The following is a 26,817-nucleotide window of genomic DNA, read 5'->3' on the forward strand; positions in this document are numbered from 1 at the left end:
AGGAACACACATCCTAGTCTCTGTGCTCTTTTAAGTCCCCTGGGTACCTTGTTGGAGGCTGCTGGTCAAGTGAAAGCTATTTTTCACACACACATTCACTGAGACAACTAACTTCATTCATACCAGTCTGCCATGTAATCTATTTTCAAAGAGTGAGGACTCCTGCTTGGAATACACCAGTGTTGAGCAGCAGACAGATACCACACATCTCTTCCCTGGGTGTTCTTTCAGCCAAATACTAAGCTGACCAAAGCAGTAGTTAAGTTCAGATGGTGCAGTCCCATAACTTTGGGTAAAAATCTTTCACTTATAAACGAAGATGCAGGAAAAAGTTACTGAAACAAGAAGCAAAACCAGACTTACTGAGTCAGAAAACATTACTTCAAGAATCAGCTTAAAATTCAAGATGTGATATTAATATTTACAGTAAAAACAAATACAAAAGAACCCTACCACAGGAAAAAAAAAAAAACAAACCCAAAAACAACCCATACAGCATCTTCATTAACTACATTAAAATATAGAATATTTACAAAGAAAGCAATCAGCCAGAATCAGTTATGCAGACAACTAGGGAATTCCCCCCCAAACACAAACTCCAACCAGGCAACCATTATTGTACCAGCTGAACTGCAGCTATTACAGGTAGATTTCTATAAAAAAGCACTTTCACAGAAGTGTAATTTTTCTTATGTTGGTGAAGAGAGTCCTATTTCTTCGGAACACATACAACACTGACATTTACTTACATAATGTTTAACAGTTTTGTTTTGTTTCTCAAGTTCTTGCATGTTTTGAAGTGTAACCAATCCCCGCAGTGTTCTGCTATTCATTTACTAAACTATCCTAATCAAATTTTGTTTCAATTATGACAAAACTTCCTTGCTACTCCAATTTCCTTTAATTTTTGTACATAAACCTACCACCTGATTGGTAAGACATTCCAATCAAAACCAGTTTTTGCATGTCTTGTACAGACACCTACAAGGTATGTGCCAGGATTCACTAGCTAGCAGGTACATCTAACTTAACAGAGCCATTAATGCAGTATTAGTAGTGATCAAAAATTATCGTATTTCACGCACATTTTTTAAGACACAAACTGCATCATAAAGCTTCTCACTGAATCAATTTTTATTTGTTCTAGCTTGTGTTATAGATTAACCTCAGCCAACATAAATGCCTGTATTAAAACTAAGACAATAGTATGAAAGATATACATGTTCTCCTATGTGATTTTATTTATTTTACTGGGCTAACACAGTATTAAAATAATGTAGCCAGTATCAGAATTACAAAATTTACTTCAGATACAGTTAACACTAGGATGATACTCTTACTTAGGAGCATGAAGAGAAAGGCTTGTGGTCAGACAAGAGCTCCTGAAGTTTGGGATATGGGAAAAAGTGGATTGAGCTCCAGCCAACATAATCAAGAACATGGCAGTCATAAAGCACATTAGGTAAAAGGACAGCAAAAATTTTCTTTGCTGCCTACAGGGGAAGAAAGAGGTGTAGAATGTGCAATTTTTAGGTTACTCCTAAAATTCTAAAGATTTTCTGCATTTCCAGAAGTTACCTTATAATCTCTGTTGGAGAATTTATCGCCCGCAAGCAAAGAAGTCTTTACGAAGAACAGCCCTAGCTAGAACCTTGCTTTCCCTTTAACAGAGGCAGAGACTCCCAATACTCTTAAGGCCAACTTAAAATAATAAAAAATTGTTGGTTAGGTAGAAGCAACAAGGTTCAAAGCCCTGGAATCCAAAGTTCTATCCTGAAGTAAAAATGAGTAGTGCTACGAGCATAGATGAATAATCTGAAGTCCATCTCTTCGGGAAGTAAACATGAAGGCAATCAGAAAAAATTACTCATGTCCAGATCAATAGGGGTAGATTAGAAAGAAAGTTAACACTGTACAGAGAGATTATGTAAAACTACATAAAAACTGCTTTAATGGATAAAAATTGCTCTATACATGCAAAGACACCCACATACCATGTCACTCTCCTAAATGCATATATGCATGTATGTGCATACACACACGTACCCATGTATGTATACACATCACCAAAATGCAGGGAAATCCACTTTGCTAAGCACTGCACAGCAGAAATACTCCCATACTTCCAAAGAGTGCCTTCTTAAGCCTCAACTTACCTCATGAAGTAGAGCCACAAACTGGAAGTTTTAGGTTTTGATTGTGTGATGCCATTCTTCTCCCCCCTCTAAGTTCATAAGCAATGACACGCTGAGTTTAAAACCAAAAATGTTATTGCAAAGCAAGCTAGACAAATTAGATACTTACTTATCAAAGCTATCACTGTATTTTATGAAGCTCTCCAACTTTTCCTTGGCGTATTCTACCACATCTGAATGAAGCTCTATTCCATGATTTATCCCAAAAGGCCCTGTAAATAAAAATAGCATGGTGTGTTTTGTGATGTTTCCTTTCTAAGCACAGCAAAACGACATGGAACAGCACTATAGTGTAAAAACATCAAAACCACATAAAACAGAAGTCTCCAAACACTGCTAGACAAACTTATTTTTTGCATCTGCATTACTGGTGCTTAAAGAGGAAGGTCAAAGGCCAAAGGTTTGATAAAAGAACAGGGACTGAACTACAACAATTACAGAACAAATTTTCTTTGTAAGCATGCAGAAAATAACCTGGCTACACTGAAGTCAGTCTGAGCAAATTCTTTTACAGAACATTACTTACTTGGAACACAACAAATAAAAAATTTCAGTCTCTATTTTGGTATTTAGATTTTAAAGCCTTCTTATGGCAAACTTTTCATAGTTTCTCTCTGACAATTCTCTCTGACAATTTAGAGATTGGGAATTATATCCCTTAGCCACATACATTCTTCCATTTTGCAGACTGCAAAATCAGAAATTTGTTCTTAATTTAATATAATAATTAACTTCCACCAAGAACAGTAGAATTGCCCACACATTATGTTCCCTCATCACAATCCCATCACAACTGCATTGCCTTCCTGTGATCAAATCCAAGTATAATTCCAAGTCAAACTGTGTGCCAAAAGTTAATGCTATTATTTCAGGAACAAGAAGAAATCATGAGACAGTATTATGAGGATTATCCACATCAGGAAGGAATCTGAATCAGACAGTCACATTTGCTCTAAGGATTCTAAATTTAACATGCACTCATAGCCCAGGGTCTTTAGTCATTGGAGCATAGAATTGGAAAAGGGAGAGGGAAGGGAAAGAGGGAAAGTAAACATCAATAAGATTAGACAAAACTTATATTTATATCCTCTACAGCATTCTAAATCTTTCCTAAATATTTAGCTCCATGATGTTACTCCAGTGAAACAGAATTCAATTTGTCTTTTCTAGGACACCGATTAACAAAACAGACCTAGGGTAAGTAAGAGAGGTTTTGTGTTACTGCAACAAAAATACAGCATATAGCTATATACCATTAACCTGATCAATAATTGCAACTCAACATAGTTTAGAATATTTTCTGCTGGGTGAAATAAAAGCAATCCACTAATCCACCAGGTAACCACTAGGAGTGCTTTTAAGATCCCACTGATTGCAGGCAAGAGTTAGCTATCATACAAGGGATTTTCTTAGAACTCGTGAAAACATTTACCTTCTGCTGACATTCATTTTTACTGTAAATTCATGTTATTATTGGTCACTTTAAAAAAAGCATTGGCATAGGCAATCCCCTTTCTAGCTGTTTAATCTTCTGTTGTACCATAATAGGCTATGATGTTTCTAACAGCTCTACAGTATACAGCAGCATGCAAGGTAAGTTTTCTTTGCCTAAAAATTAATAACAATTCCTTTAACCTTGTAATTTAAAGTAAATTAAAAATGCATAAACATCATCTGGTCAAAAATTCTCATGTACATTTCTTCAAGTACCTAACTTTGAAAGCAACTAAAAAAATCCTACAAGCATCAGTTGCTCTAACAACCTGAAATTAAAACTATGAATGCAGAACACTACCACATCATCATACACCACAGCATTCATAATCTAAATGGAAAGATGAGAAATGTGCTCTCTTCTCTCACTGAAAGTCACAGCTGGACATGTAAGCAGAGTCAGCTATTCTAAAAATGTGAAACCAACATCTCCACTACTCTCTGAAATCAACTGGCCTCCTTCAGCATAATGACATAGCAATTCCAGCACCTAGTCTGAACTTCATTTATATTTTAACAGTTCCAGCAACAGTTAATTCAATCTCTGTGGACTGGTGTGCAGTCTTCTTAGTATGTTACTATACTTGGAAGTGATCACCAGTTTCAGATTATTTGATAATTTAACCTAGTCATTTTGACACTGCCAATGTGGCAGAAACATTACTCACTACATTGTCAAATGGAATGACATTCAACTACTGTCAAAACCCACATGGTTCTGTTCCTCACTGCAGTGTTCGCTGAAATTGGTTTGAAAAAAAAAGTGAGCTTTTAAAAATGAATATGGTTTAGTTGTCAGAAAACGACATCTGTTTATTTTTCTTTGTTAAAGCAACTGTTCCTTGGTTTAAAACAAACACTTAAGTATAATTATTATACATAACTAGTTTTATCAGAAGGAATACAGTAAGAAAATAAAGACATAAACTGCATTTATACCTTCGATGCCTCAGCCTAGAAGTCAAAACACATTACAACACTAAGACTTTGGTGACAGGATACAGCATTCCAAAACATGGAAAGTCTGCTTCTCTAAGCAGCTAGGCAGTTGCTGCTCCAGGCTGCTCAAGCCCTGCTAGGGACCAACAGCACCTGAGCTGCCTTTTCGGGAACATCTGCAGGGTAAGTGTGCTCCTCAGGGGCTGTCAGCCAACCTCACCCGCTGTAGAAGACAAGTCTTTTCCTGTTTAATTCCCTCAACTCTGCATGTACTATTCTGAAGGATACCAGTTCTGCTTAATACAAAGAGGCCAAACCCAGGAGTGTTCATCAGCCATTCAAAACTGGTTTAAATACAGAGATACAAAGGCAGTATACAGAATCAAGTGCAATAAACATAATTTTTTTTTTTTAACGTATTAGTTAAGAAAGAATAATGAAGTAACAAAGCTTTCCACAAGACAGTAATAAACATGCACCATTAGTCATTACCCTGAAGAAACATTTTTGAGAAAAAATGCTGCAATATTTACTAATTGTTTAAATACTGCACTTAAAATATTACAATCCAATTAAAAATATCTACTCTCAATTAGAAACATTCTCAAACAGAGAAAAGCAACACTCTACGAGAGTAGATAGCTTTACCTTATTTTTACCTGTGAATGACCATAATTCCTGTTTCCACAAAACAGTTTTTATTTATTAGTATTAATAACTCTTATATTATTATTAATTAGAACAAAAGATACTGCAGATACCAACAAATTTATGTTTGTTATGCACTACTAGCCATAATTTCTTCCTTCCAATAAATAAATGATGACAGAAAGTAACTAATTAATTGAAAATGAACAAACTGACTCTTGACACCTTAGTTTTATATATAAATTAATGTAAGCAAAATCTGTATGTTAGCTGTCAGCAAGATTTCTACAACCAAGGAAAAGCTACACACAGTATGGACAAGAAAACGGTATCTACAAAAAATACACATCAAAATAATGACTGCTGTTTTATGTAATAAAATAATTTGTAAAAAAAAATTAGTTGTTGGTGCATGTGCTCTGTAATCTAAATGTTGGGCATGAAGACATTTAATGCATTTTTCTCTCTGGGTTTTGAAATTTAATTTAGGCAACAATATTTAGTTCCATCTTTTTTTCATATAGGAAATGTATTTGAAAACAAGAAAAAACACAGTGTGTTAAAATTCTATTGAAAACCTACACACCTGATTAAACAGTCTCATCAGTCTTCATCCCAAAATTTTCTCACTAAGAAGCTGATTAAATGTATTTTAAAATACCTCTTTCCATACTGACACAGATTTATTTTTCAGTTAAGTTTCTTAAAGAGAAATAAATTAGCCTTTACAATTTAGATTTTCCCTTCCATAAACTGAAGATCAGAACAGTAACCTACAGTAAAGGCACAAATAGACTGCAAATGCAGATGAAAATTTTAGTCTTCAAAAATTGTTCCACTCTTCCTTTCCCTTTTAAACAAAAATAAGGACTGCTCCTTTCAAATGAGAATTTTAAACTACAGAATGCAGGAAAAATTGCCTCTTCCAAAACATCCAAGAAATGTCACCAAATTAGAGCACCAGTGAAATGCTTGTAGTTAATATTTTAACAACACATCTCAAAGAGCCAGCCTTATGTATGTTACTGTCATTGCTAAAGAAGTAAAAGTAAGGTTTTACAGGGCTTGCATAATCTTCTAAAATATTCAAACCCACTATATTTAAATAAAAACGTTCAGGTTACTTAATAATAATAATTACCTAATATTAATCCCACCATTGTACTCAAGTATCCGGTTCCACTACCCAGATTTAGAAAAGACAATCCAGGCTGAAGTTTCAGTGCTTCCATGACTTCAGAATAAATGCAAGGTGCTGACAAGTGTATATTTCCATGCTTCCAGGCCAAGTCTTTGTAAGCATTGTCCCTGTACCCTTCCAGGTAATAATCACCACGATCAATTGCTCTGAAGGCTTGCTCCACACTCTCTGTACGAATGTACTGAGCTTCTTTCAAGTTATCAATTAAGTCATCATTGTCTTCTCCAGCACTCACAGCTCCTCCCATGCTGAACTTCTGTAGTAATTCAATTAGTTTGCAAAATACATTAGGAGCAGTTTTCCCAAAAGTATATGTTTGTAATGGAGTCTCAGCTGTTTTTCAGAAGGACATCACAAGTGAATCCTGCAAAACAAAGAAATTAACAACTATTAGCAAGTAATGCAATATTGTTAGTAGTGGATAACTTTACAAAGCAGAGCTAAGATGCAGGACAGCTAGTACTCAATCAAAATTCTGCCCCTCAGATTTTTAATTCAGAGCTTAGAAACATGGGCTTTATACGTCAGCACGGGCTGTCTACATTATGCAAACCCTTACGCTGCGTTGTTTGCTAGACACTGCAAACCCTACAGTGCTAAGAACCCTTCACCCATATTACACATTTGAGGGGGCACCTAGAGGACAGAACAGCCTTTGGGTGAGTTCTAGTCCCATCCTGAGAGCTAAGTGTCCAACAGCAGCTGGAGCGTGTACCAACTTAGCTAATTTTGAAAGGAACTTGTTTTCCATGTGCTAAGATCACCCCATGGGGGAAACAAAGCCCAGGAAGGGATGATGTCCCAGAGATGCTTTTCAGATGTTCACTTTGGAGCTGAAACAGAATACTAGTGCAGATACAATGGCACATTGCTCTCTTCTGGAATAAAAATGGAAAAAAAAAGCCCTCCAAGTATCTGAGCCCCTCCTAACACCTGCCATATTCACTAGAAGAATAAAAACTCCTTAAGTACCTGGAAATTTTTAACAGCTTGCCAGCTCATAAGTGTAATTCTACACAGCACACTGCAATAAGTCATATTCACTTCAAAATAATTCCTTCAGATCTGTATTTTATCTGCAGTTATTTCATTATGAATTACTAAACTCAAAATCCAGATATTAACATTTTTAATGTTGCATGAATTACCAGAATTTTTAATGTTGCATGAATTACCAGAAACAGAAGACTAGGAGACAGGAGAATAGGAAGTTTAATGCCTCACTTCTGGGTGAATAGAGTACACAGTGAATAATGTTGCTAAAACACTGAAGTTTTAGCTGTTGCTCAGTAGTGTTTACCAAAAGCCAAGGAAGTACTTTTTCATTTCCTACACTCTGCAGTGCACAGGCACACAAAAAGCCAGGAGAGAGCATGGCCAGGACAGCTGACCTGAACTGGCCAAAGGGATATGGTATACCATAGGGTGTCATGACCAGTATATAAACTGGGGGGAGTGGAATATTGAGGGCTATTAAAGCTCTGGTCAATCAGAGGTGAAATGAGGACTCTTCACCATTCATCTGTGTGCTTCCCTCCAAAGCAAAACAAATTCCCACTGACATTCTGGAATGGAAAGAGGTAAAAAGACACCATGTGCAATTATCCAGCAAAAAAACCCCCTTTGATTTAAGTAGAAAAAACAGATGTTGGAATACCCTAGTGCTCCACAGCAGAATAAGCAGGCCTGTGTATGTTCAACTGCACAGGAATGTTTCTTTCTGCTTGTGAAAAACTACAGGAAAACTTAGAAAGAAAATGTGAAACCTGAGAGATTATTTTAACTGCAACTGATAAAAATATTCCAGCCCTATTTGTCTGCACTTGCACCACACCTGAAGGTTCAATTAACCTAATTATGATACTTCAGTTTAATAATCTACAGAGACTAAAGCAATCGTTTTTGCCATCTTTCACACGAAAAAGTTCATTATTATCTTGAGATGTGTTTGGAAATAAATTTAACTAAAACCACAAAGATAAGAATAGAGTTTCGTAAAGACTAAATTCAGCTGCTACGTTTGAGAAATAGGAATGCTGCTTTCAGCTCTTCCTGCGGGGTGCATCCACCACCTCGCACCAGCAGATGGAGAACTCGGCTATCCATCAGCACTGCACCAGCAAACGTGCAGAGCCCGCCGATGGGAAAACCTAATGCTTTAGCATTTCCATCAACAAGTGTCTTCACTGCTGTCACATACCATTTGGATCCTGTAAATAACATTTTTCTAATTTTCAATACACATGACACACCAACAGACTTTTTTTAGGTATTTGGTAATTTGGTATTCTTGGCGTTATATGATGGCTCAAGTTATTGCAGTATCACAAGACTTTCTACTGATGACACCCACCAAGTGCCTCAGCTTCAATAATGGTTCTCACACAAAATCTCAAAGCCAAGAACAGAAAAAGTGTGATTGACAGTGTGACATTGAGGGAAGTAGGGGACAAGAGAAATGGAGTCTCCTCCCAAGAATGAGACACAGCAAAACAGCGTGGCTATTTGGCAGTGCAGTTGAAGGCTACATATCATTCTGGACACACTGCCCCATCTGAAGAAGGTGACATTAAGCAGATGACAGTGATGTTGTTTAGGCTAGATACCTAGCCTAGGTATCCTTGTTTGGTTTGCATTCATTATTCATCTGCAGTGCTGTCCTCTGCACTCTACAGATACAAGTAGGCAAAAAAGCTGCTCAGTGGAAAGTACTTTTGTTCAAAAACCAAAAATGTCCTAGGAAGTGAAAGAAATAGATATTTTCATGAGAAGTGGACTCTTGTGCTGCATAGAAATACTTTTTGATAGTTTACTTCCCCCCAATGCTTTTAAACATACAAAAGAAAACATCTCAGAAGCCATTTTAGCACAGCTGGGAAAAAAAGGGCAAGTTAGTCAAATCTTCCTTGTGACAGCTGACCCAGGACCAAGATAAAAACAGCAGAGCATACTATGATAAAACTTTCTACACAGCTGAGTGCTCACCAAAAACATCCTCTGAAGCTCCCTGATATTAAAACTGAAACACATGAAGTTCACAAAGAGCACAAGCAATGTTCTGATGCCTGTTACACCAAGAGGTATAGCAACTTCACAAGAAATATGAAGGTTTGTCAAGTTAACAAAATGCAGGTATTGCTTTTAGCCTTAGGAATCTCTGAAATACACAAGCCAACAAAAATTACAGGGTAGGAGTTAAAATTTCAATATAGTCTTGATAAAAAAATTAACTTAGTAAAACCAACTGCAATTAAAACAATCTTCATTTTCCATTCCATACTACTCATGAATTTATTTTCAGAAGCTGAAACCCTACCTTGAAGTTTCTTATATTCACAATAAAAATGAAATGGAAACACACTTTCCAATTTCTCTAACAATCTACACAATTGTGTAACACCACCACCTCTGACCTGTTTCTGACCTAACTTGTAACCAATTTCAGTGAAATACATTAAATAATTCCTGGGTGGTTTTTTGATGGCTTTCCTTTTTTTTTAATACTGTCACATTAATTGAACATGCATTTTTTGGCTATGTGGCTAAGAAGAGATGACAATCTGAGTGCATTTTAATTCTTCATTATTTTATAAGATATGCAAAACTCTTAGGTGAAAAGTTAGGTACAAGGTTAGCCAAGCGTTTTTGCCAGCTTTTAAAGGGACACAAGTTTTGCATGTTTCAGAATTTCTTCAAATGTATTTGCACTTCAAATTAATTTCCTGGGCCTCCAAGGACTTGCACACTCTCTTAAAGACAGCTTAAATACCATGCTAGCAAGGTATCCAGTTAATTTGCCAGACAAAACCTCATTGACATTGCCAAAGCCATACAATTCCAAATATCTTAAAATTAACTATCTTGTAATAGTGATACAGATGGGCTCCATATAGACAACTACAATAAATGCTACTTGAGCTGACTTACTTGATCCCTACTTTGTTTCAAAGAAAACAAAATAATAAATGGAATCAGCCATATTTGAAGTCTCCTCCTCACAACTAATAAAATTTTCACTAACACATCAGCTTGGAGAAAGATGATAATCAGGAATGTGATGCATTACTTTAAGCTCATACATAGAATACAACCTTGCTTTGTGAATCCTCCCTCTTTCCTTTAAGAAGGAGAAGACAGCAGTAAGTCACTGAGCTGCACGTTAATATTAGAATTCAGCTGTTCAGTTTCCCAAAAAGGAATATTCTGTGACTGGCAATAGAAGGGAATTAACCATGAATGTACACACAGGCCTGAAATACTCCAAGTTAATAGTTTTAGTTTACTCATAGAAAAAATCAGCAACATTGCTCTAATCAGCAGAGATTTAAAGTTCCCCAGGCTACTAATCAAGTATCAGACCTACTCCTTTCTGTCCAGACTCAATACATTATACCCTTGCAGCAGTTATGAACTCAAGATCATGTTTTGCCTGTCCTCATTCCATCCAATGACTCCTACAACCACAGGACTCCACCTGAAGTTTAGCTTCCCTTTTTCTCCCAAGTATAACAGTGACTCACACAAGGAAATTCAACCTCAAACTGCAGAGCTGAGCTTAGGATTTCAGCAGGAGTTTTCAAACAAACAGTATGATTGATTATGATCTGAAAGGAAAAGAATAATTCTAATCTTACTTTCACCCAGCGAAGACTGGAGAAAACCAAAATATCAAGTATGTGCTGGCAGTAACTGTAGTAGGTGACTACAAAAATTAAGAATAAAATGTGGAACACAGAGGTATTTTACAGTAAAGTCTTCATAAACATTTTTTAAAAACTTTTACACCTATACTTGCTACTAAACTGATACTAAAGGCAGCAAAAGGTTTAAGTGCTTTGGAAATCCAACTGTTAGAACTACCTTCTCTTCCACAGCTATTTGTTTTGTCACTCCAAGCACTTATGAAAGAAAAGCTATTGTTTTTAGGATATATGACACTACTTGGTGTATTAAGGAAAACTCTCTAGAGAACACTGCACATTTTTGAAGTCTATACTCTAGACTAATCTTACTTAAAAACATACACTCCTAAACTGCTGTTCAGTGGGTCACTTCAAGAAGCTCTTCAAGCTAAACAGAAAAAAGTACAAAACTGACTAAAGTCAGCTCTACAGTGCAGTGCACTCCACAGAGCATACTTCGAGGTTCTTTGCAATATAGCAATGGAACAAAAAATAGACCACAGGATTAGCGTTAAGTCAAATGAATGTAAACAGCTACAACTACTGACTTAACCTGAATTGCATTGACCTACTTGGGCAGAAAATGTTTGTCAAGTCTGATGTAAGCTTAAGCCCTGATCTTCCTGTTTGAGCTTTCAACAGCTGTTTATACAAGATTCCAGGTATGTGCCTGCTTTCACTCTTCCTCCGCCTACAGTCACCTGAACACACTGAACAGCAGACGTGGTACTGCATTTCTCTCAAAAGAGGTACTGAAACTTATGGAACTCCTCAAATGTATGAGCAGTGACAAGCATATAAGCACATGATCAAATGAATTTAACCTTGGCAGCTACACAAGGGCATAATTTTGGAGTAACTTGCTGAGTAGCTACTGAACTTTTTTTTTAAATACTAAGACAGTTCACAGAAGCTTGAGTAAAAAATAGTAACAGAATTTTGCTTCTGTGTTTGTTTTTTGCTGTTCTTTGAACTAGGAGACATTCCTTTCCTGGTCTATACTGTCTCTTGTACTTAATTTGTTCTTCTCATCTGAAATTCTATCTACCCTCTTCACACCTTTCCAATAATATGAATGCTGAAAGGAACATTTCTCTATACATGCCAGACCTGTTCTCAGGTATGCTGATAAAGGCTTGAAAATTCAGTACCTTTTATCACAAAGCAAAGCAAACAATCCTACATACTTACTGGACTAAAATTTTAATGTTCAGCTTAACCCCACATCCTGACTAAGCTCTCCTTATTGCTTAAAATCTGGGCAACCAAAAACTCTTTGCAAAGCTAAGCCTCTCAGGCTTCAGGAGCAGTTTCTTCTTCAAACACGGACTTCAAATTCTTATTCAAATATAGACAACAGGTTGTGCATATACCTTTATGACTGAACACTAGCTCTGCCCTGAGTACTGTACAGTGTATTGCAGACTTCAAAATAATATTGCTTCTCTACCCACAACAGTCCAAAACAATTCCTGTTGCTTAGCTGTAAGACAATGCACCAAAATGCTCTTGTCTCTGGGGAGCCTAAGATGACTTAATAACCTTTTAAAGTTCCACTGAAGATCTAAGCAAAAGATAGCAGTTTAACCCAATGTCTAATATGCACAAAGATCCCCTACTCTTCCTCTGATCCCAGTGTCCGTGACAGAACCTGGCAGTCCTCTTCTAGCACAATTTGTAAAGGTCTCAGCTCCTGAGAGGTGTGCCTACAGCTGTCTATTCCCAGGCCACAACTATTTTTAGTTTGTCCAGTATAAATGAGCCAAAGAGCTTTATCACAGGCTGGCTGGGAGAAAGGGGAAAGATGAAAAGCTTCTCTTGAGGGCCTAACAGACCCACAGAAACAGGAGGTACCAGGTAATAGCAGTTTGTTCACTGCCTAAAATATCAGGACATCACTAGAGAAATGAATTGATGATGCTTAATACATACAGATGTCTGATATTCACTGAGCCTGTCTCATGCACCTGTTTTGCATTTCAGAAACTGCTGTCTGTGCACATATTTCACAAATTAGTGAGCTACAGAGTGACCAGGCTGCAAAACTCATTGCCACAATACACAGCTTTGCAGAAGGATATTTAACAGACTATTCATTTCAAGCAGGTTCATAAAAGCTATATTAGGCAAATGTTAAGAATCAGAAGAGCTGTAGAGTGATGTGTAAAAAGAACTGGTTCTGGTACATCTAATTCTGTTTGGCCTGAAAAGGCAAAGGCATAGAAGTGACACAACATATCTGCAGATTTTAATATTGTGATCGCTTTCCATCTAAGACACCTTGATATATATATATATATATATATATATATATGAAGAAGAACAGTGAGAGAATCAACATTTTTAAGACAAAACTTGTTTCTTTTCATAAAAGAGGGTCAATAATTTAGTTCAGTTGACCAGAACATAAAAATTATGCTCCTTGGAGTAATCATCAGAGAGTCCCTAGTAACAACTGGGGGATGGGGAAGGAGAATCCTCTTTTATAATGAAATACAAAGCAGATTTTGTACAAGAAAGGAAACATATTTTCCTAACCTTTTACCATAAAAGTTATAGTTCTTAAGCAGATCAAGTCACACTTCATATAACTTTGACTAGGCAAAATGTGGCCCATGACAAAATTTTCACTATTTCAGCCAGTACTAAAGTTCAAAAACCTTACTGCACATAAACATTTCAAGTTATTTAAATAACTCACTTCTAGCAGCAACAGAACAACATACGCCTGTTGCCTTTAGCAAAAGAAAACAGAAATGAGGTCAAGTGTAAAAATAGAAGATAGTTGCATTCCTGACACTTGAAACCTCATCTTGGAGCTATGCATTTACTTCAGTCTCCACAAAGAAAAAAAATAGGCCCAATTAAAAACAGAAATATCAATCAATTTTATCAACCTCCAAGGACACTAACATTTTTTGGTTTCTAGTCTTCAGAAATGTATCTAAAAGCTTCAAAATAGCACACAATAATCACAGCATAAACAACTTAAATACTGTATTACCATGAAGTTTACTTTCACAGCCTGAGAATCTCAACTTTTATTCATTATGCATCCTCTTCTTATGAGATGCTAAACAAATACAATTTAAGGAAAAAATATATCCCAATTCTTCTGTGCTTAATTCTTAAAACAGCACAGTGCAATATAACAGTATCTTTTGAGAAGTTGTTTTTATTCCTTAATTCTCAAGAGGGAAGAATCAGTAAAGCCTACTCCTGTTTCCTGCTTCTCTTCCTCAGAACCACAAAAATTTTTTTCCCTGCAATCTTCCAGAAGCATCACACTGGAATAACCATTTTTTTCAAATGTAACTTGTTTACTAGCACTTGCACACTGAATTAGTGTTTTATCTTGTCAAAGAAAGCAATGGATATCTACCCCACTTTCTTCTTTTTAATTCCCAAATACTGCATATCCAAAAGCTTTAGACTTTAAGGATCCATACCATAATTTGTCTAAGTCTCCACACATACCATAAATCCATACACAGCACAACCTATAATGATGCGACTTTGTCCAAAAATCTCTACCACTTAGGACTTTCAATGCTTACTTTATATAAAACGGAGTTCAACTTCCCTTTCATGGTTCTAACCAAAAGAAAGTGATGATTTATCCAAACTTCCAAAACACACTCATCAAGTACAAACTAAATCTATGTTAAAATTCTACTGAAGTCTTTAGTCATCCAGGAAAAAAAAATCAACACTTTTCTTTACAATGTAAAAGGTTACAGCATTAATACTGTTATCAAAATCTGTTTCACAAAGGTTCATGCAAATATTTTATTATTCTCCCTACTTTGAGGTAATGTTTCAAAGTATTGCTTTTGTAACAGTATCATTTTTAATTTACACCTCTGTGGCCAGTCAGTACCTTCTACCTTAAATTTTCCACAGGGCTTGCAAATGATTAAACAGATTATCTGCCTGAACATATCAAAGTTAACTTTGTTGGGTTATGTGACAGAAACCTGTTCTGCACACAAAGGAGCAGGGGTGGATTTACAAGTGGGGGAAACATGAATACCCTGACCCAGCCTACCATCAGCTCTCTCCACATTCCCACTACCACCATGCCTCTCCAAGGCATTTCCCAGATCCAAAGGTGTGATTTTCACAGAGCTACAAAAGTAGCTCTGTAAAAGCTCCCATGGAGTGCAGGGGAAATGGATTTGGGGATGGCACAAGTCCTGTGAGTGCATGCTTGGGGGAGGAACCAGAGGTGGGGAAAGGAAAAAATCACAGTGACTAGGGAAGAAACAAGCATGGGAAAGCCACAGCTATAGTGACAAGAGGGACGGATCATGTGTCAGCAGGCTGCAGGTCAGTATGTGTGTCCAGCTATGCCCTGCCTCTCCTGTCAGACTGTCAATCTCCTTTTGCAATTCTATCTTGGGCCTCTGCTTGGTGCCCATGTGTACCTACAAGACATGGAGTCAGACCACAGATCAAAGGGCTGGTGAGTCTGTGGTGCCAGCAAAGCAGGGTGTGAGCTTCTGCAGGTCCAGGTGCAATCATACAGAGTACCAAGCTGGACTGGCCAGCAAACAGGCAGAGTGGCCTTGGGACTGGGATGGTACACACCGGCTGAGTGAGGCAGCTGGAGGAACAAAGAGGGGTCCAAGGTGAGCTGCTGGAGAATCTGTGGTGTTTGGGATTGGCAGCTGAGCATGTGCATGTGCGTAAGAGGCAATGGGGCACAAAACAGACCAAAGAGTTCCAGGGTAGAATGAGTGCCTAAACCCAGTAACTGGAAAGATTTATAATACTTACACACATATATGTTTGCACACATTCAGCTTGACCATCCAGAAAGAGTAACAGGATGAGGCCACTGGTGCTGTTTGTGCTTGCCTTAGTGCCATCTCCCATGCTGGTGTGGTGGCAAATTATAGACATGGATACTGAATACATCTGTTTGTTTGCTACTGAGAATATGTGCTTAGCCTCACAACTCACTGGACCTGAGGCCATGGACACCTAAACTAAAAACTAGAAATACTTAAACAAAACTCCTTAGAGCCCTTCTTTAAAAGCACAAACCAAAATATAAACACATTATAATTTTGAAAATGTTTCTGAATTACTGGTTTTCTTTTTCTTCAGGTATGAATCAAGTACTACTGTAAATGTGGCTCCAAAATTATAATTTACCTACAGTACCAACAATGGCAGATGTCATCTGGGAAGGATTTGAAGCATTTGCAAAAGCTCCAGTAACCATTCCAAGATATTCATGCAAACTCTTCAGCAAGAAATAGAAGTTGAGAACGTTTTATCATTGCCTATATAGCAGCTGTGCACTTGCACAGCTCACAATAATCATCATTCCCACAATCCTACTGTATCAGGATTTTTGCAGTCATGGAAAGCACATGGTTTTCACCTTACATAAGTGTAGTTTACAGATACAACACAAGAGGCTGCTACATTCACACAACCTAATGTAGTTATATCACGGACAACTCCAGTTTATCCAGAGCACGCCAGAATGGAGAAGGCAAATTTTACACTGACTTTTTCTGACAACTGAATTACTTCAGAAAACATCACAGAATCTCAGGAAACTTGGCAGTAATGAGTCTTAGTCATGATGAATGCATAATTAACTGAAGCAAATAACAAGAGACTAAGGCCTATGGGATTTTATAATACTGCAGATGTCAGCTCAGCAGAAGTCAAAGAAACTCAGCAGCTTGACTTTTCTGCGTTCTTCCAAGTTCACTGACCTTCTGACTACAATAAATGCCAAATTTAGAGTTCCTTGAAGGAAGAACACAGCAAAGCTTAACAAACTGGACTACATGGAATGGAAGGAAAACCACAGCTCATTCTCAAAAGGGTAGAGGAAATGGTTTTGCAAATAAAGAGCAGGATCACATGCCCAGCAGAAGAAGAGCCAGCAAAACCCCACCCACAGAATCCAACAAGAACTACAACAGTAAACAAGAATTTCATGAGTCTCAGGCAAAGATTTTCAAATTAAAATCAAATCCCGTAGAAATACAGCATTCCTGATTACTTGAAGTTATTTATACTACAGAAATATTAACCATTTATCAAAATTAAGCATCTCCTTTAGCAACTGCTTTGGAGTTCAGTCTGTCAGCAATGCTGACTTGCATTCATTTCAGTCATACCTATCAAGCAAAAACAACAGTTCTGAAAATATGATTAAGAGGGTAGTGGCTCCCACAATCATTTCTTTTTTAAACTTTGATATACAAACCATGATACAACAGCACAGTCATCCTGACTGGGTTGAATAGCATTACTTGGCTTTTTCTTTTATATATCAAGAAAACCACATGGTAATTCCCAAATATCTGCTATGAACACTTGCTATAGAAATAAAAAAAGTCTCAAAATAGTAATCACATCTCATTTTCTGCCAACCACATGGTCCTAATTCCTCATTTAATGTTAAAACAACAACTTATAGGAATCAAACCTTTCATCTGGGATGAGGATGCCACAGGCATATCAACTGCCGACTGTGATTCACTAGCTGACTCTTACTATAAACAATTCCAATTACTATCGCTTCACATACAAAAACCACACATTGATACGGAAATCTCCTTCTGGAGAGCCAGATTTGTCTTTTTTTTAAATATGAACAAATAATTAGGACATGTTACCTCTGAGAAGATCTCTGAAATCTAGTTACCTTTCACCCCTGAAGACAACTAATAACCAATTATATTTGTTTTACTTGAAGAATGGTACCAATACATGCTTTTAATAGTTACATTCCTTTTGTGTCTACAATATTACTGCATACTGCCTTTCACTACATCTTAAACTAGTATTTTAGAACAACTCTGATTTGACTCTAACTCTTACCATTAAATCTAAATGACATTTGTAGACATCAGCTGGAAAAAAAAAAATCTTCCCAGTGACAGATGCCTCCTGGAGGAACATTATCCAGTATTACAAAGTTGTCACTGTTCATCATGAAAATAGTTTTCAAGATTGCCTAATTTGCCATTAGAAATATGCACCTATCACTTAAAACTTTAACAAGCCAGTTGTTAAAAAAAAGGAAGAAATAATTATGATTACTGACAGCTTTAATAAGACTTATCTGTTTAGAAATCATGCAAAGAAAAGGTTTTGTAATAAAAACAGCAAGCTTCTGGTACTTGTGATGTGACGTGAGTACTCAAACACAGACCTCTAGTGCTATTTTAGGTGCTCATGCTAACTCTTGGCTACTTGGCCGGTGCTACAGCAACAATTAGTGCTAAACAACAAAACAGAAAACTCTTCTGGCCACATCCTGTCCTTGCTTCTCTGCAACTAAGTCAGAGGAGCTGCTCTTTCTGTGTCACTTAAGACTGCTTTGAAAGGAACCCAACAGCTGGAACTGGAAAAGCAACCAGATAAAAGACATTATTGGCCAAAAGAGACCAGAAGAGCAAACCTGGAGACACTGACTTGCAACCAGTCTGTCATCACCAGGTTCTAAAAACATCCAGAACAGAGATCCTGTTTACAGTCTCTACACTGCCACAGAATTGGTTGGTTGTCCACATATTCTCTGTGCATGTGTGTCTCTAAACACACACCATCTCCAGTAAAGCACACGTCATCAACCAAGACAAGGGTTCTCTTCTCTAACTGCTGAGCTATCTCTAATTCAGATTTTTCCTGCCATCTTTTTTTTTGTTTGTTTTTAATACTTCAAATAATCTAGGTCTCCAGTAAATCCTCTCATATCTAATAGCTCCATGCTGACAACTCTGATGCCCTGCAGCACCTCCATATAAATGTCTTTCATTCAGGATTAAAAACATCTCATGTCACTATCAAACCACTCGATGAAAGCCTGTTACGTTTTAAACCTGATTTTAATGTTTTGTTGTCAAATTCTGAATTGTTTCCTCAAACAAGTTTTTCAATATTAATTACAACTGTACTCTTTTACACCCTAGAAACACAGCAAATCCAACTCTGCTTTGCAACTGTATGCTGACCAAATACTACTGTGAGAAAATCAAGTGAAATGCTATACTTGAGAGGCATTCCAAACCTCACCTGTTATGTAACCTTAACAACACTCACAGTATCTTAAACCGCCAATTGCACACAACTCATAGAGCTCAATACTCTGCACTTGTAAAAGCAAGATATTTACATCCTGCCTTCACTAAACAAAACCAAACCAGAGGTCCAAAACTAACCTTCATAAAATGCATTTTCTAAGCAGCCAGCTCCAAGTATTTTTCTGCCCCAAGACAGCCCTCTAAGAAGAGAAGTTCCACAGTAATTCCCCACTCAAGAACTTCACTGTATGAGAATACACCAGAACCTGTAGCCTGTGAGTTCCCATGGTGACTCCTGATGTTACACCTAATCTCTTTTAGGGCTGTGGGGTTTGTCTTTCTTTGCTTATTTTAAGTCTTCTGTAATGGCCTCTAAACCACTGTCTTTTCCTCACAATAAAGGACAACTCATATTTTTGTGCTTCAATTTAAAGAACTGATAAAATTAATTGAGAAATATGTCACATACCAATTGCAGTCACAATGTATAAGTGATAAAGACGCTACAAAAGTTCTCCAGACCTGTGTCCAACCCTATAGGTTCCAATCCTTTTCTTATTTCCAAAAATGAATTTCTTTGGACTAACTGCCATTTTTAAAGACATTTTTGCTTACAGTTTACTTTTACTTCTTACTTTCAACATTTGCAATAAGCTTCTAATGAGTAGATTCAGCAAGAATCCACACACATACATTCCATCAGTATTCCAAGCTCCTTGAGGTTAACATCACTGTCGACTTTGCAAGACTTTCTCTGAAACATGAAGTAGGCATGACATACCAGGACAAAAAGGAGAGAAAACCAACAACCTTCTTCTGAATGCCAGCCAGCTATCTTTCAGTCCTACAAATATTATATTCAGCATCCTGAGTTGCTATAAATTCTATCCTTTCTTCAAGGACCAGAAGTCCAGCCCAAATTTCTTAAGTAACACAGCAGCAGAAACTGTTTTAAGAGCTTGCATGAAGGAGGCCTGAAGGCTTTCATTAACATCCAGTGCACACAAATAAGACCCAAAGGAATTGGAGCACAGTACTTATTTCCTGATGCTCTCATGTAATTATACCCATAATATTTCATATAACTACCACACTTCAGTCCCTATAACTCCATAAATGATGAAGCAGAACAGTGTGAACACAGTTCTGCAAAGCAGATACATTAAAAGAATTCTCCATTCAAAATATCCACACTTGTTGGAGAGGATGAAGTATGCAGATCAACTTCCGACCCTGCCAGAGGATTCCTGAAGTGCCTTAGGCCAGTCACATACCTGATTATTCATTTGCAAAACATATTGCATCTACATTCTACCTACTTTTGCTCTGAGGAGTTTACATTCTAAGTAGATAAAACAAATGAGATTATATAAACAACGTCTGCATTCAAGGGTGCCAAGTGCTGGAGACTTCAAGGCACTTTTCTTACACAGAGAGCTAATTAATCATCAGCTCCAGAACATCACTTTCAGTTCAGCAGGGTAGAATAGCAGATCTCTGTGACATTCCTACTGAAAATGGGAACAAAGCAGAAAATGACAAGAACAGGTACATGTAAAGACACCTCTCATCCAGAAAAAAATTACTGTATTCTCAGGTGTTTCTCTCCATGCACCTCTAAGACTGGCATGAGCATTACCATAATGCTTAGTATTTCAGAATTGCTTTTAATGTATTTGTTCTGGGGAATTTTTGAAACACCTGACATAAACCTTTGTGAGACACTCCATAGGGAAATTTTATTGCCTGGCTCTGGGGGGAAAAAACAAGAACGACACACTACAATGTGTTGCAGCAGGAATCTTGAGCTAATGTCTTCCAAGTTTGCCTTAAGACTTACACCTGCACTGGTATCATGCCTAAGAAGCCTACCTTCAGCTTCAGAATACACACTTCCATCTCAAAGTGCTTCAAGTTTACAGAAACACAGCCAAGTGACTGCTCTGGTACAGTCCACCACAGGCATGGAAACTACAACACATGCCTGACACTGAGGTCCTATTTTTAAGTCTCCTATTAGGCAAAAGCCTCTTCAAAAGGAGCTGCAGGTTGGGGCAGTCACTGACAGGCAAAAAGAAGACTAAACAATAAAAACCACAAAACTGTCAAGATTATGATTATAAAAATGGCAAGATTTCATGATTATATCAATAGTATACTGCAAAATTGAAACTGGCCAGTCACATATCTAAAGCAAGTAATGCCACAGATTGGATGAAGCAAATCGAGGAAGAAGGCCAATTAGAGAGGCAGGGAGATTTTTACAAAAATTCTGGAATGAAGATCAGAGATGATGCAGGGAAGGAACTAACCCTGCACAGACACAGTGATAAAATTTGGCCATCGAGGACTATCCAGTATTACATACTTTTTTCTGTTTCTGCAATTTCATTATATTCTCCTCACTGCAGACCTCCCAACAACATCCAATTGTATTTTCTAGCACTTCTGAGGGACACTGACTGTTGTAAAGAACATTTGGCTAAGTGTCCATCTCCAAAGCCCTTATTGTGGCTCTCTGACCTCACTCACATACTTCTAACATTCCTATCATTATATTTATTCACCCAGAGTCAGTTAAAATACCAATCGATCTGTCACACATTTTTCCACCTACAAATCCAAAATACTTTTCAAACTCTCCCAACAAATCAGGCAGGAGTTCTGCAGAAGACAGCTCCATTTATCCCAGCCTGATCCCTTCCAGAGATCTTCTGCCCAGAGTTAGGTAATGGTCCTGTTGGGGGAAAAAAGCGTATAGCACGTTATAATTCATTTGCAAGCAGAATGGATTAAGGTTACAAAGACATTCTCACCACACATTATTGTAATTTACTAACTCTAAGCACTGGATTTTTTGTGCCTTCCATCTAGAAAAGCATTCTCTGTAACACAGAGGTCACATGGTTAAGAGGAATTGGGTATCTTCATTAATTTGCTGAAGTGCTGACTAGCCTTACTCTGGGTATTTTTTGTGTGGGCTTCAACATTTGCTGCTCTTTATAAGAAGAAACCTTACATTCTTGCTAAAGCCTGCAGTTCTACTGTGCTTGACTTATTACTTGACAGGAGTAAAAAAAAAAAAAACAAACCTAGGAGAACACCAACTATGTTGGCGCTGGCAAGTACTGCAAGGACACAAGCATTTTCCACACACTGGAGTAGTTTAGCACTTTCATAAAGGACTTGTTTTTAAACAGACAGCCCCTCATCTTTCCTCCTTAGCTGTTTGTTTCCATTTTTGCTTTTGTTGGTTTTTGGTGGTTTGTCTAGGGTTGGGTTTTTTTTGGTGTTTTTTGGGTTTTTTTTTATGACAGAGCTGCATACAGCAGGCCCAGGCTGCTGACCGAGTATCAAATAAATGCCAAGATTCCTTCTCCCTCCGCTCCCCCTTTTCTTCCTGCAACTTCAGAGCGAGCCGCGGACAGCTGCCGAGGCAGGGGGGAGGAGGGCGCACGGAGGTCAGACCAGACCCGCACAAGCACTGCGGAGGCGGCCCGAGGTTTCGGGCCCAAGAGGAATCCCATTAACACCGCCGCAGACCGCAGCTCAGCTACAGACGTGACCCCAGGACGCCTCCTCCAGCTGATAACAACAAAGAAAACAGACGGGAGGAGGAGGTGGCAGCCCCGGAGCCAGTTCCTGCTCCTCCCCTTAGTCTTCTCCCAGCCAAAACAGAGACCACAATATAAACAGAAACAAAATGTGCGTTTATGGCAAAGCGGGGGGCAGCGGCAGCCTTCTCCTTTTTCTCCGGCGGCTGCCGCCAGGAATGCTCACCGACCTGGATTGCGAGCGAAAAGCGAACTTATCGCGCATTTCACACACTTTATTTATGTAAACAAAGTATCTTACGCCTGCTGCAGCCGCACCACCTCCTCCACTCCCAGAAAGAGAAATACCCTGCATTAGCCCACGGGTTTTTAATTGAAACAAAACGAAATGTTGTCTCACGCACCCCTCAACGATGCCTGGGCCTGGAAAACGCGGTCCCCACAAGCACACGAGGTTGTAAAGACTCGACAGTGAAAAAAAGAAACCAAAGAAACCAAGCCCAAAGAAATCCCCCAAACCGCAGGCTTCCCTTCTCACTGCATTTCCTCAAAGGCGAAAGGCAAACGCACAGCCGTCACAGGGGGGAGGCAAGGCGCTGAGCCGCAGCGGGGGACAAGCGCTGCCCTCACCTTGCCTGTACCACCACCCCCCCGCCGGGATCTCGAGGCTGGAACCTTCTCTCTTGTCCTCGTCCTCTCACAGCTCCCAGGCCCACGGCAGCTATACCAACCACCTCTCCTCCCCCCAACTCCTTCTGGGCCAGAGATTATTCATTACGCAGACGCTGCGAGGGGTGGCAAGGCTCAAGCAAAGGAGCAGGAGGAGAAGAAGGGGCTGCTGAGGGCGTACGCACAGAGCCGGTCCTGTCCCTCCCTAGGGCGAGCCCTCGCCCTGTCCCGGCTGCACGAAAACAACGCCTCCCCCTCATCCCCCTTCCCCCGCGCCTGCGTGCGGGGCCCGCGGACAATGGGGACCGGAGCGCCCGGGGAGCCAGGGAAGGGCAGGGGCCGCAGGGCAGGGGCCGGAGGGCCGCAATCTCCCCTCCCCCGCCACAACCCACCGTCCCGGCCGTCCGGCGGGGCCTCCGCGCCGCACAGCGCGGCCGGAGCGCAGTTCTGCCCACCCCCTCACAGTGCGGGACACTCACCCGTTCCGCAGCGGGCCCCGGACCCTGCGCTGGACGGCACCGGCGAGACCCGCCTGGGGGCTGGGGGCGAGAATTGCAGGCAGAAGAGCACTCCGGCAGGCCGCGGGCAAACGGCCAATCGAGAGGAGAGCGGCGCTGGCAGCCGCGGGTCGGGGGTGCGCGGGTCGGTTCGGCGGCCGGTGCCGGTGCGAGGGACGGGACGGGACGGGACGGGACGGGATGGGGGAGGCGGGGCCCGACAGCTGAGAGGATGTAAACAGAGCGTCACGTGACCCCGCCCCCCGCGCGCGGGGCCGCCGGGCGGGGCGAGGCGAGGGCGAGAGCTGCGCCGCTCCGAGCCCGGCCCTGATTGGCCGCTCGCCCCCGCACCACAGCCAATGGGCGGCCGGCGCTCGCGGCGCTCGTCACCAGTCGCCCTGGGGTCGCTGGGGGCCCGCGCGCTGCCTTCCCCCCCCTCATCCCCCGTGTGCGCTCCCCTCTGGCCGGGCAGCGCTGCCGACAGCCCCGCGTCCCCTCCTTGCCGGCCGGGCAGCGCTGCCGGCAATCCCCTGTGCCCTCCCCGGCCCTCTGGTCTCTCGTGGGCTGCGAGCACGGACAGCAGCACCGTGTTGTTGTGCGGCGGCGGCACCGCGGGTGGGCGGCAGGGGTCAAGCAGCCGTGCCGAAGGCCCGGGTTTAAAAACATGCGCAAGGTGTCCCTGGTGCCCGTCGGGAAGAACTCGGCTTGGCGTTCTCATCTTCCTCAGGGGACGCGGCGGCTCTGCGGGATCGTCCTGTAGGGCCTCTCGCAAGGGGGGCCAGAAGGTTCCCCCCACGCCCCGAGAGAAGGGCGCTCGGGTTTGTTGTCGAAGCTCCGAAAGATAGTTTGAAAAACTACTTCTTACAGGAAGTAAGAGATCACGAGGAAAGCTCAGAGAAATCATTAGAAATGTCAGAAAACGTCTATAGGGGGGCTGTAGAGATGGTAAAAAGGTCTAGAGGGGATGCTGCAAGAAAAACAGCTGAGGTCATTGGGCTTGCTTTGCCTGGAGAAGAGAGCGTGGGGAGACCTCACAGTAGGCAGCAGCTTCCCTGGGAAGTGGAAGGGAGCACTTGATTTCTCTCTGGTGACCAGCAAAGGGCCTGCAGGAACGGCATGGAGATGTTGTGGAGGCTTTCGTTGGATATTAGGAAAAGATTCTTCACCCTGAGGATTGTTGAGAACTGTAGGCACCGGCTCCATAGAGAAGTGGTTAGGGCACTAAGTCTGACATAAGTGTTTGGACAACACTCTCAATCCCATGGTGTGATTCTTGGTGTGGGGGGCCAGGAGTTTGACTTTGGTAATCCTTGTGTAACCCTTTCAACTAGGGGTATCCTATGATTCTATGAATTTGGGAAAGGAAGGAGTATTGTGGAAAGAACGAGACCTAAGTGGAAACTCAGGGAAGCCTGGGACCCAGTGCAGACTTGAAGCCCAAGGTGATGAAGATTGTTGGGTCATTCTGAGCCCTGGTCTCAAGTGATGTTTCTGAGGCATTGTCTCATGTTTGATTTGGTAAGGAGGAATGATGTGGGATTTGGAGAGTTAGTGGAGAAAGTAGGCTTGCCTGGCGTTTGGGAAAATTAAGAGTTACACAGGTGTCAGGACTTGTAGCAATTTGGCTAATCTGTTTTTTTTGTGGAAAGAAATGAGAAAAGCCTGAGGTCAGTATCAGAAAAGGGATGACTGCAGGAACAGTAAGTTCATGTTCACCAAACAATCAGGAAAAAGGTGTAGTATTTAAGGATTTCAGGCTAGTGGATATGAAAACCCGAAGTTGAGTGGGTGTTATAATAAAACTAATCTAGATAACTTGTAGACATTTACAATGATAATTTAATCTAGATTGTTGTAAGCATTGAGTACTTTGTGAAATGCAGCCCAAAGGCACAAAGATTTGAGCTTTAGCCAAAGTTTGAGTAGTGGTGGAACAGGATTTCTAAGAGTCCTGAGAATTGAAGGACATAAAAGTGTAGCTGGTAGGAGGCCAGGAGTATTACTCTGTTGGGGGGCAGGATTAATTAATACCTGGAGCACACAATGGTTGTAGATGGCAACAACTGAGGTGAAGATAATTGGCAAAATAAGGGGGAGAGTTTGTGTTAGGCCGGGGCTCAGAAGAAAATAAGTCTCCTGTCAATCGGACTGAGTAATTCAAATAGTGCTACAAATTGCCACTCTACTAGTGATGTAACTGATGGCTCCTTGAATGAGAAATAAAAGGGAGAATAAACACATAAATTCAATTTTCACATTGAAATATGCCTTGCATCATTGCATCAGTAAATAAATAATTTTTGCTGGCTTTGAATATTATAAGTTTGTTTCTATTAGGAATTTTTAGTTAGATGTAATAAGTGTGTATGATTTCCTGCCTGTTGTATGTATGAAGGTTTCCTTCTCTTTCCATCACATCCTAGATATTCTTGTGCCTGAGCAGCATGTAGGCATTACCTTTCAGATGAGGTGAACTTGATGAGTATTCAGTCAGGACAGAAGTTATGGCCATGTTTTGCTCATTCACTTTTAAGACAATTTTTCAGATAGCTTTTTTTCCTCTGTAAATTACCATGCTTGAACTATTTTTTCCATTTGCAGTGAACATGGACATACAATTAGGAAGGCCATTCTGCCATCTTCTTTCAGAGCTGAAAAGAAGCTGCAGCATTCTGATCTAGCAGAAAATTCTACTCAAGCATGTATAGTTATCCAAATCTGTTCTAGCTCCTGTCCATCCATTGTGAAAAAAGAAGCAAGGTGTGTGTTTTCTGATGCAGCATGTAACTTCTGCATCTTGGCGTGAAAGATATTTATTATTACATTATTTTAAATTTGAGATGTACATCATTTGGGCAAAATTTGTTTTCATTCGAATCTA

At 40.0% G+C, this 26,817-nt stretch overlaps 1 protein-coding gene across 1 annotated transcript in view; it reads right to left on the reverse strand.

The window, feature by feature from the left end:
- PCMTD1 (protein-L-isoaspartate (D-aspartate) O-methyltransferase domain containing 1) overlaps positions 1-24,141 on the reverse strand; it is a 40,917-nt gene extending 16,776 nt beyond the window's left edge. Inside the window, exons 1-3 of the mRNA XM_066563062.1 lie at positions 23,919-24,141; positions 6,418-6,841; positions 2,305-2,407 (exon numbers count right to left, since the gene is read on the reverse strand). Of these exons, the coding sequence (XP_066419159.1) occupies positions 2,305-2,407; positions 6,418-6,724 (410 nt within the window). The 5' untranslated portion in view covers positions 6,725-6,841; positions 23,919-24,141. The remainder of the gene's footprint in view (positions 1-2,304; positions 2,408-6,417; positions 6,842-23,918) is intronic.
- Positions 24,142-26,817: the final 2,676 nt, after the last annotated feature.

Source organism: Molothrus aeneus, chromosome 1, assembly GCF_037042795.1.
Source record: "Molothrus aeneus isolate 106 chromosome 1, BPBGC_Maene_1.0, whole genome shotgun sequence".
NCBI lineage: Eukaryota > Metazoa > Chordata > Aves > Passeriformes > Icteridae > Molothrus > Molothrus aeneus.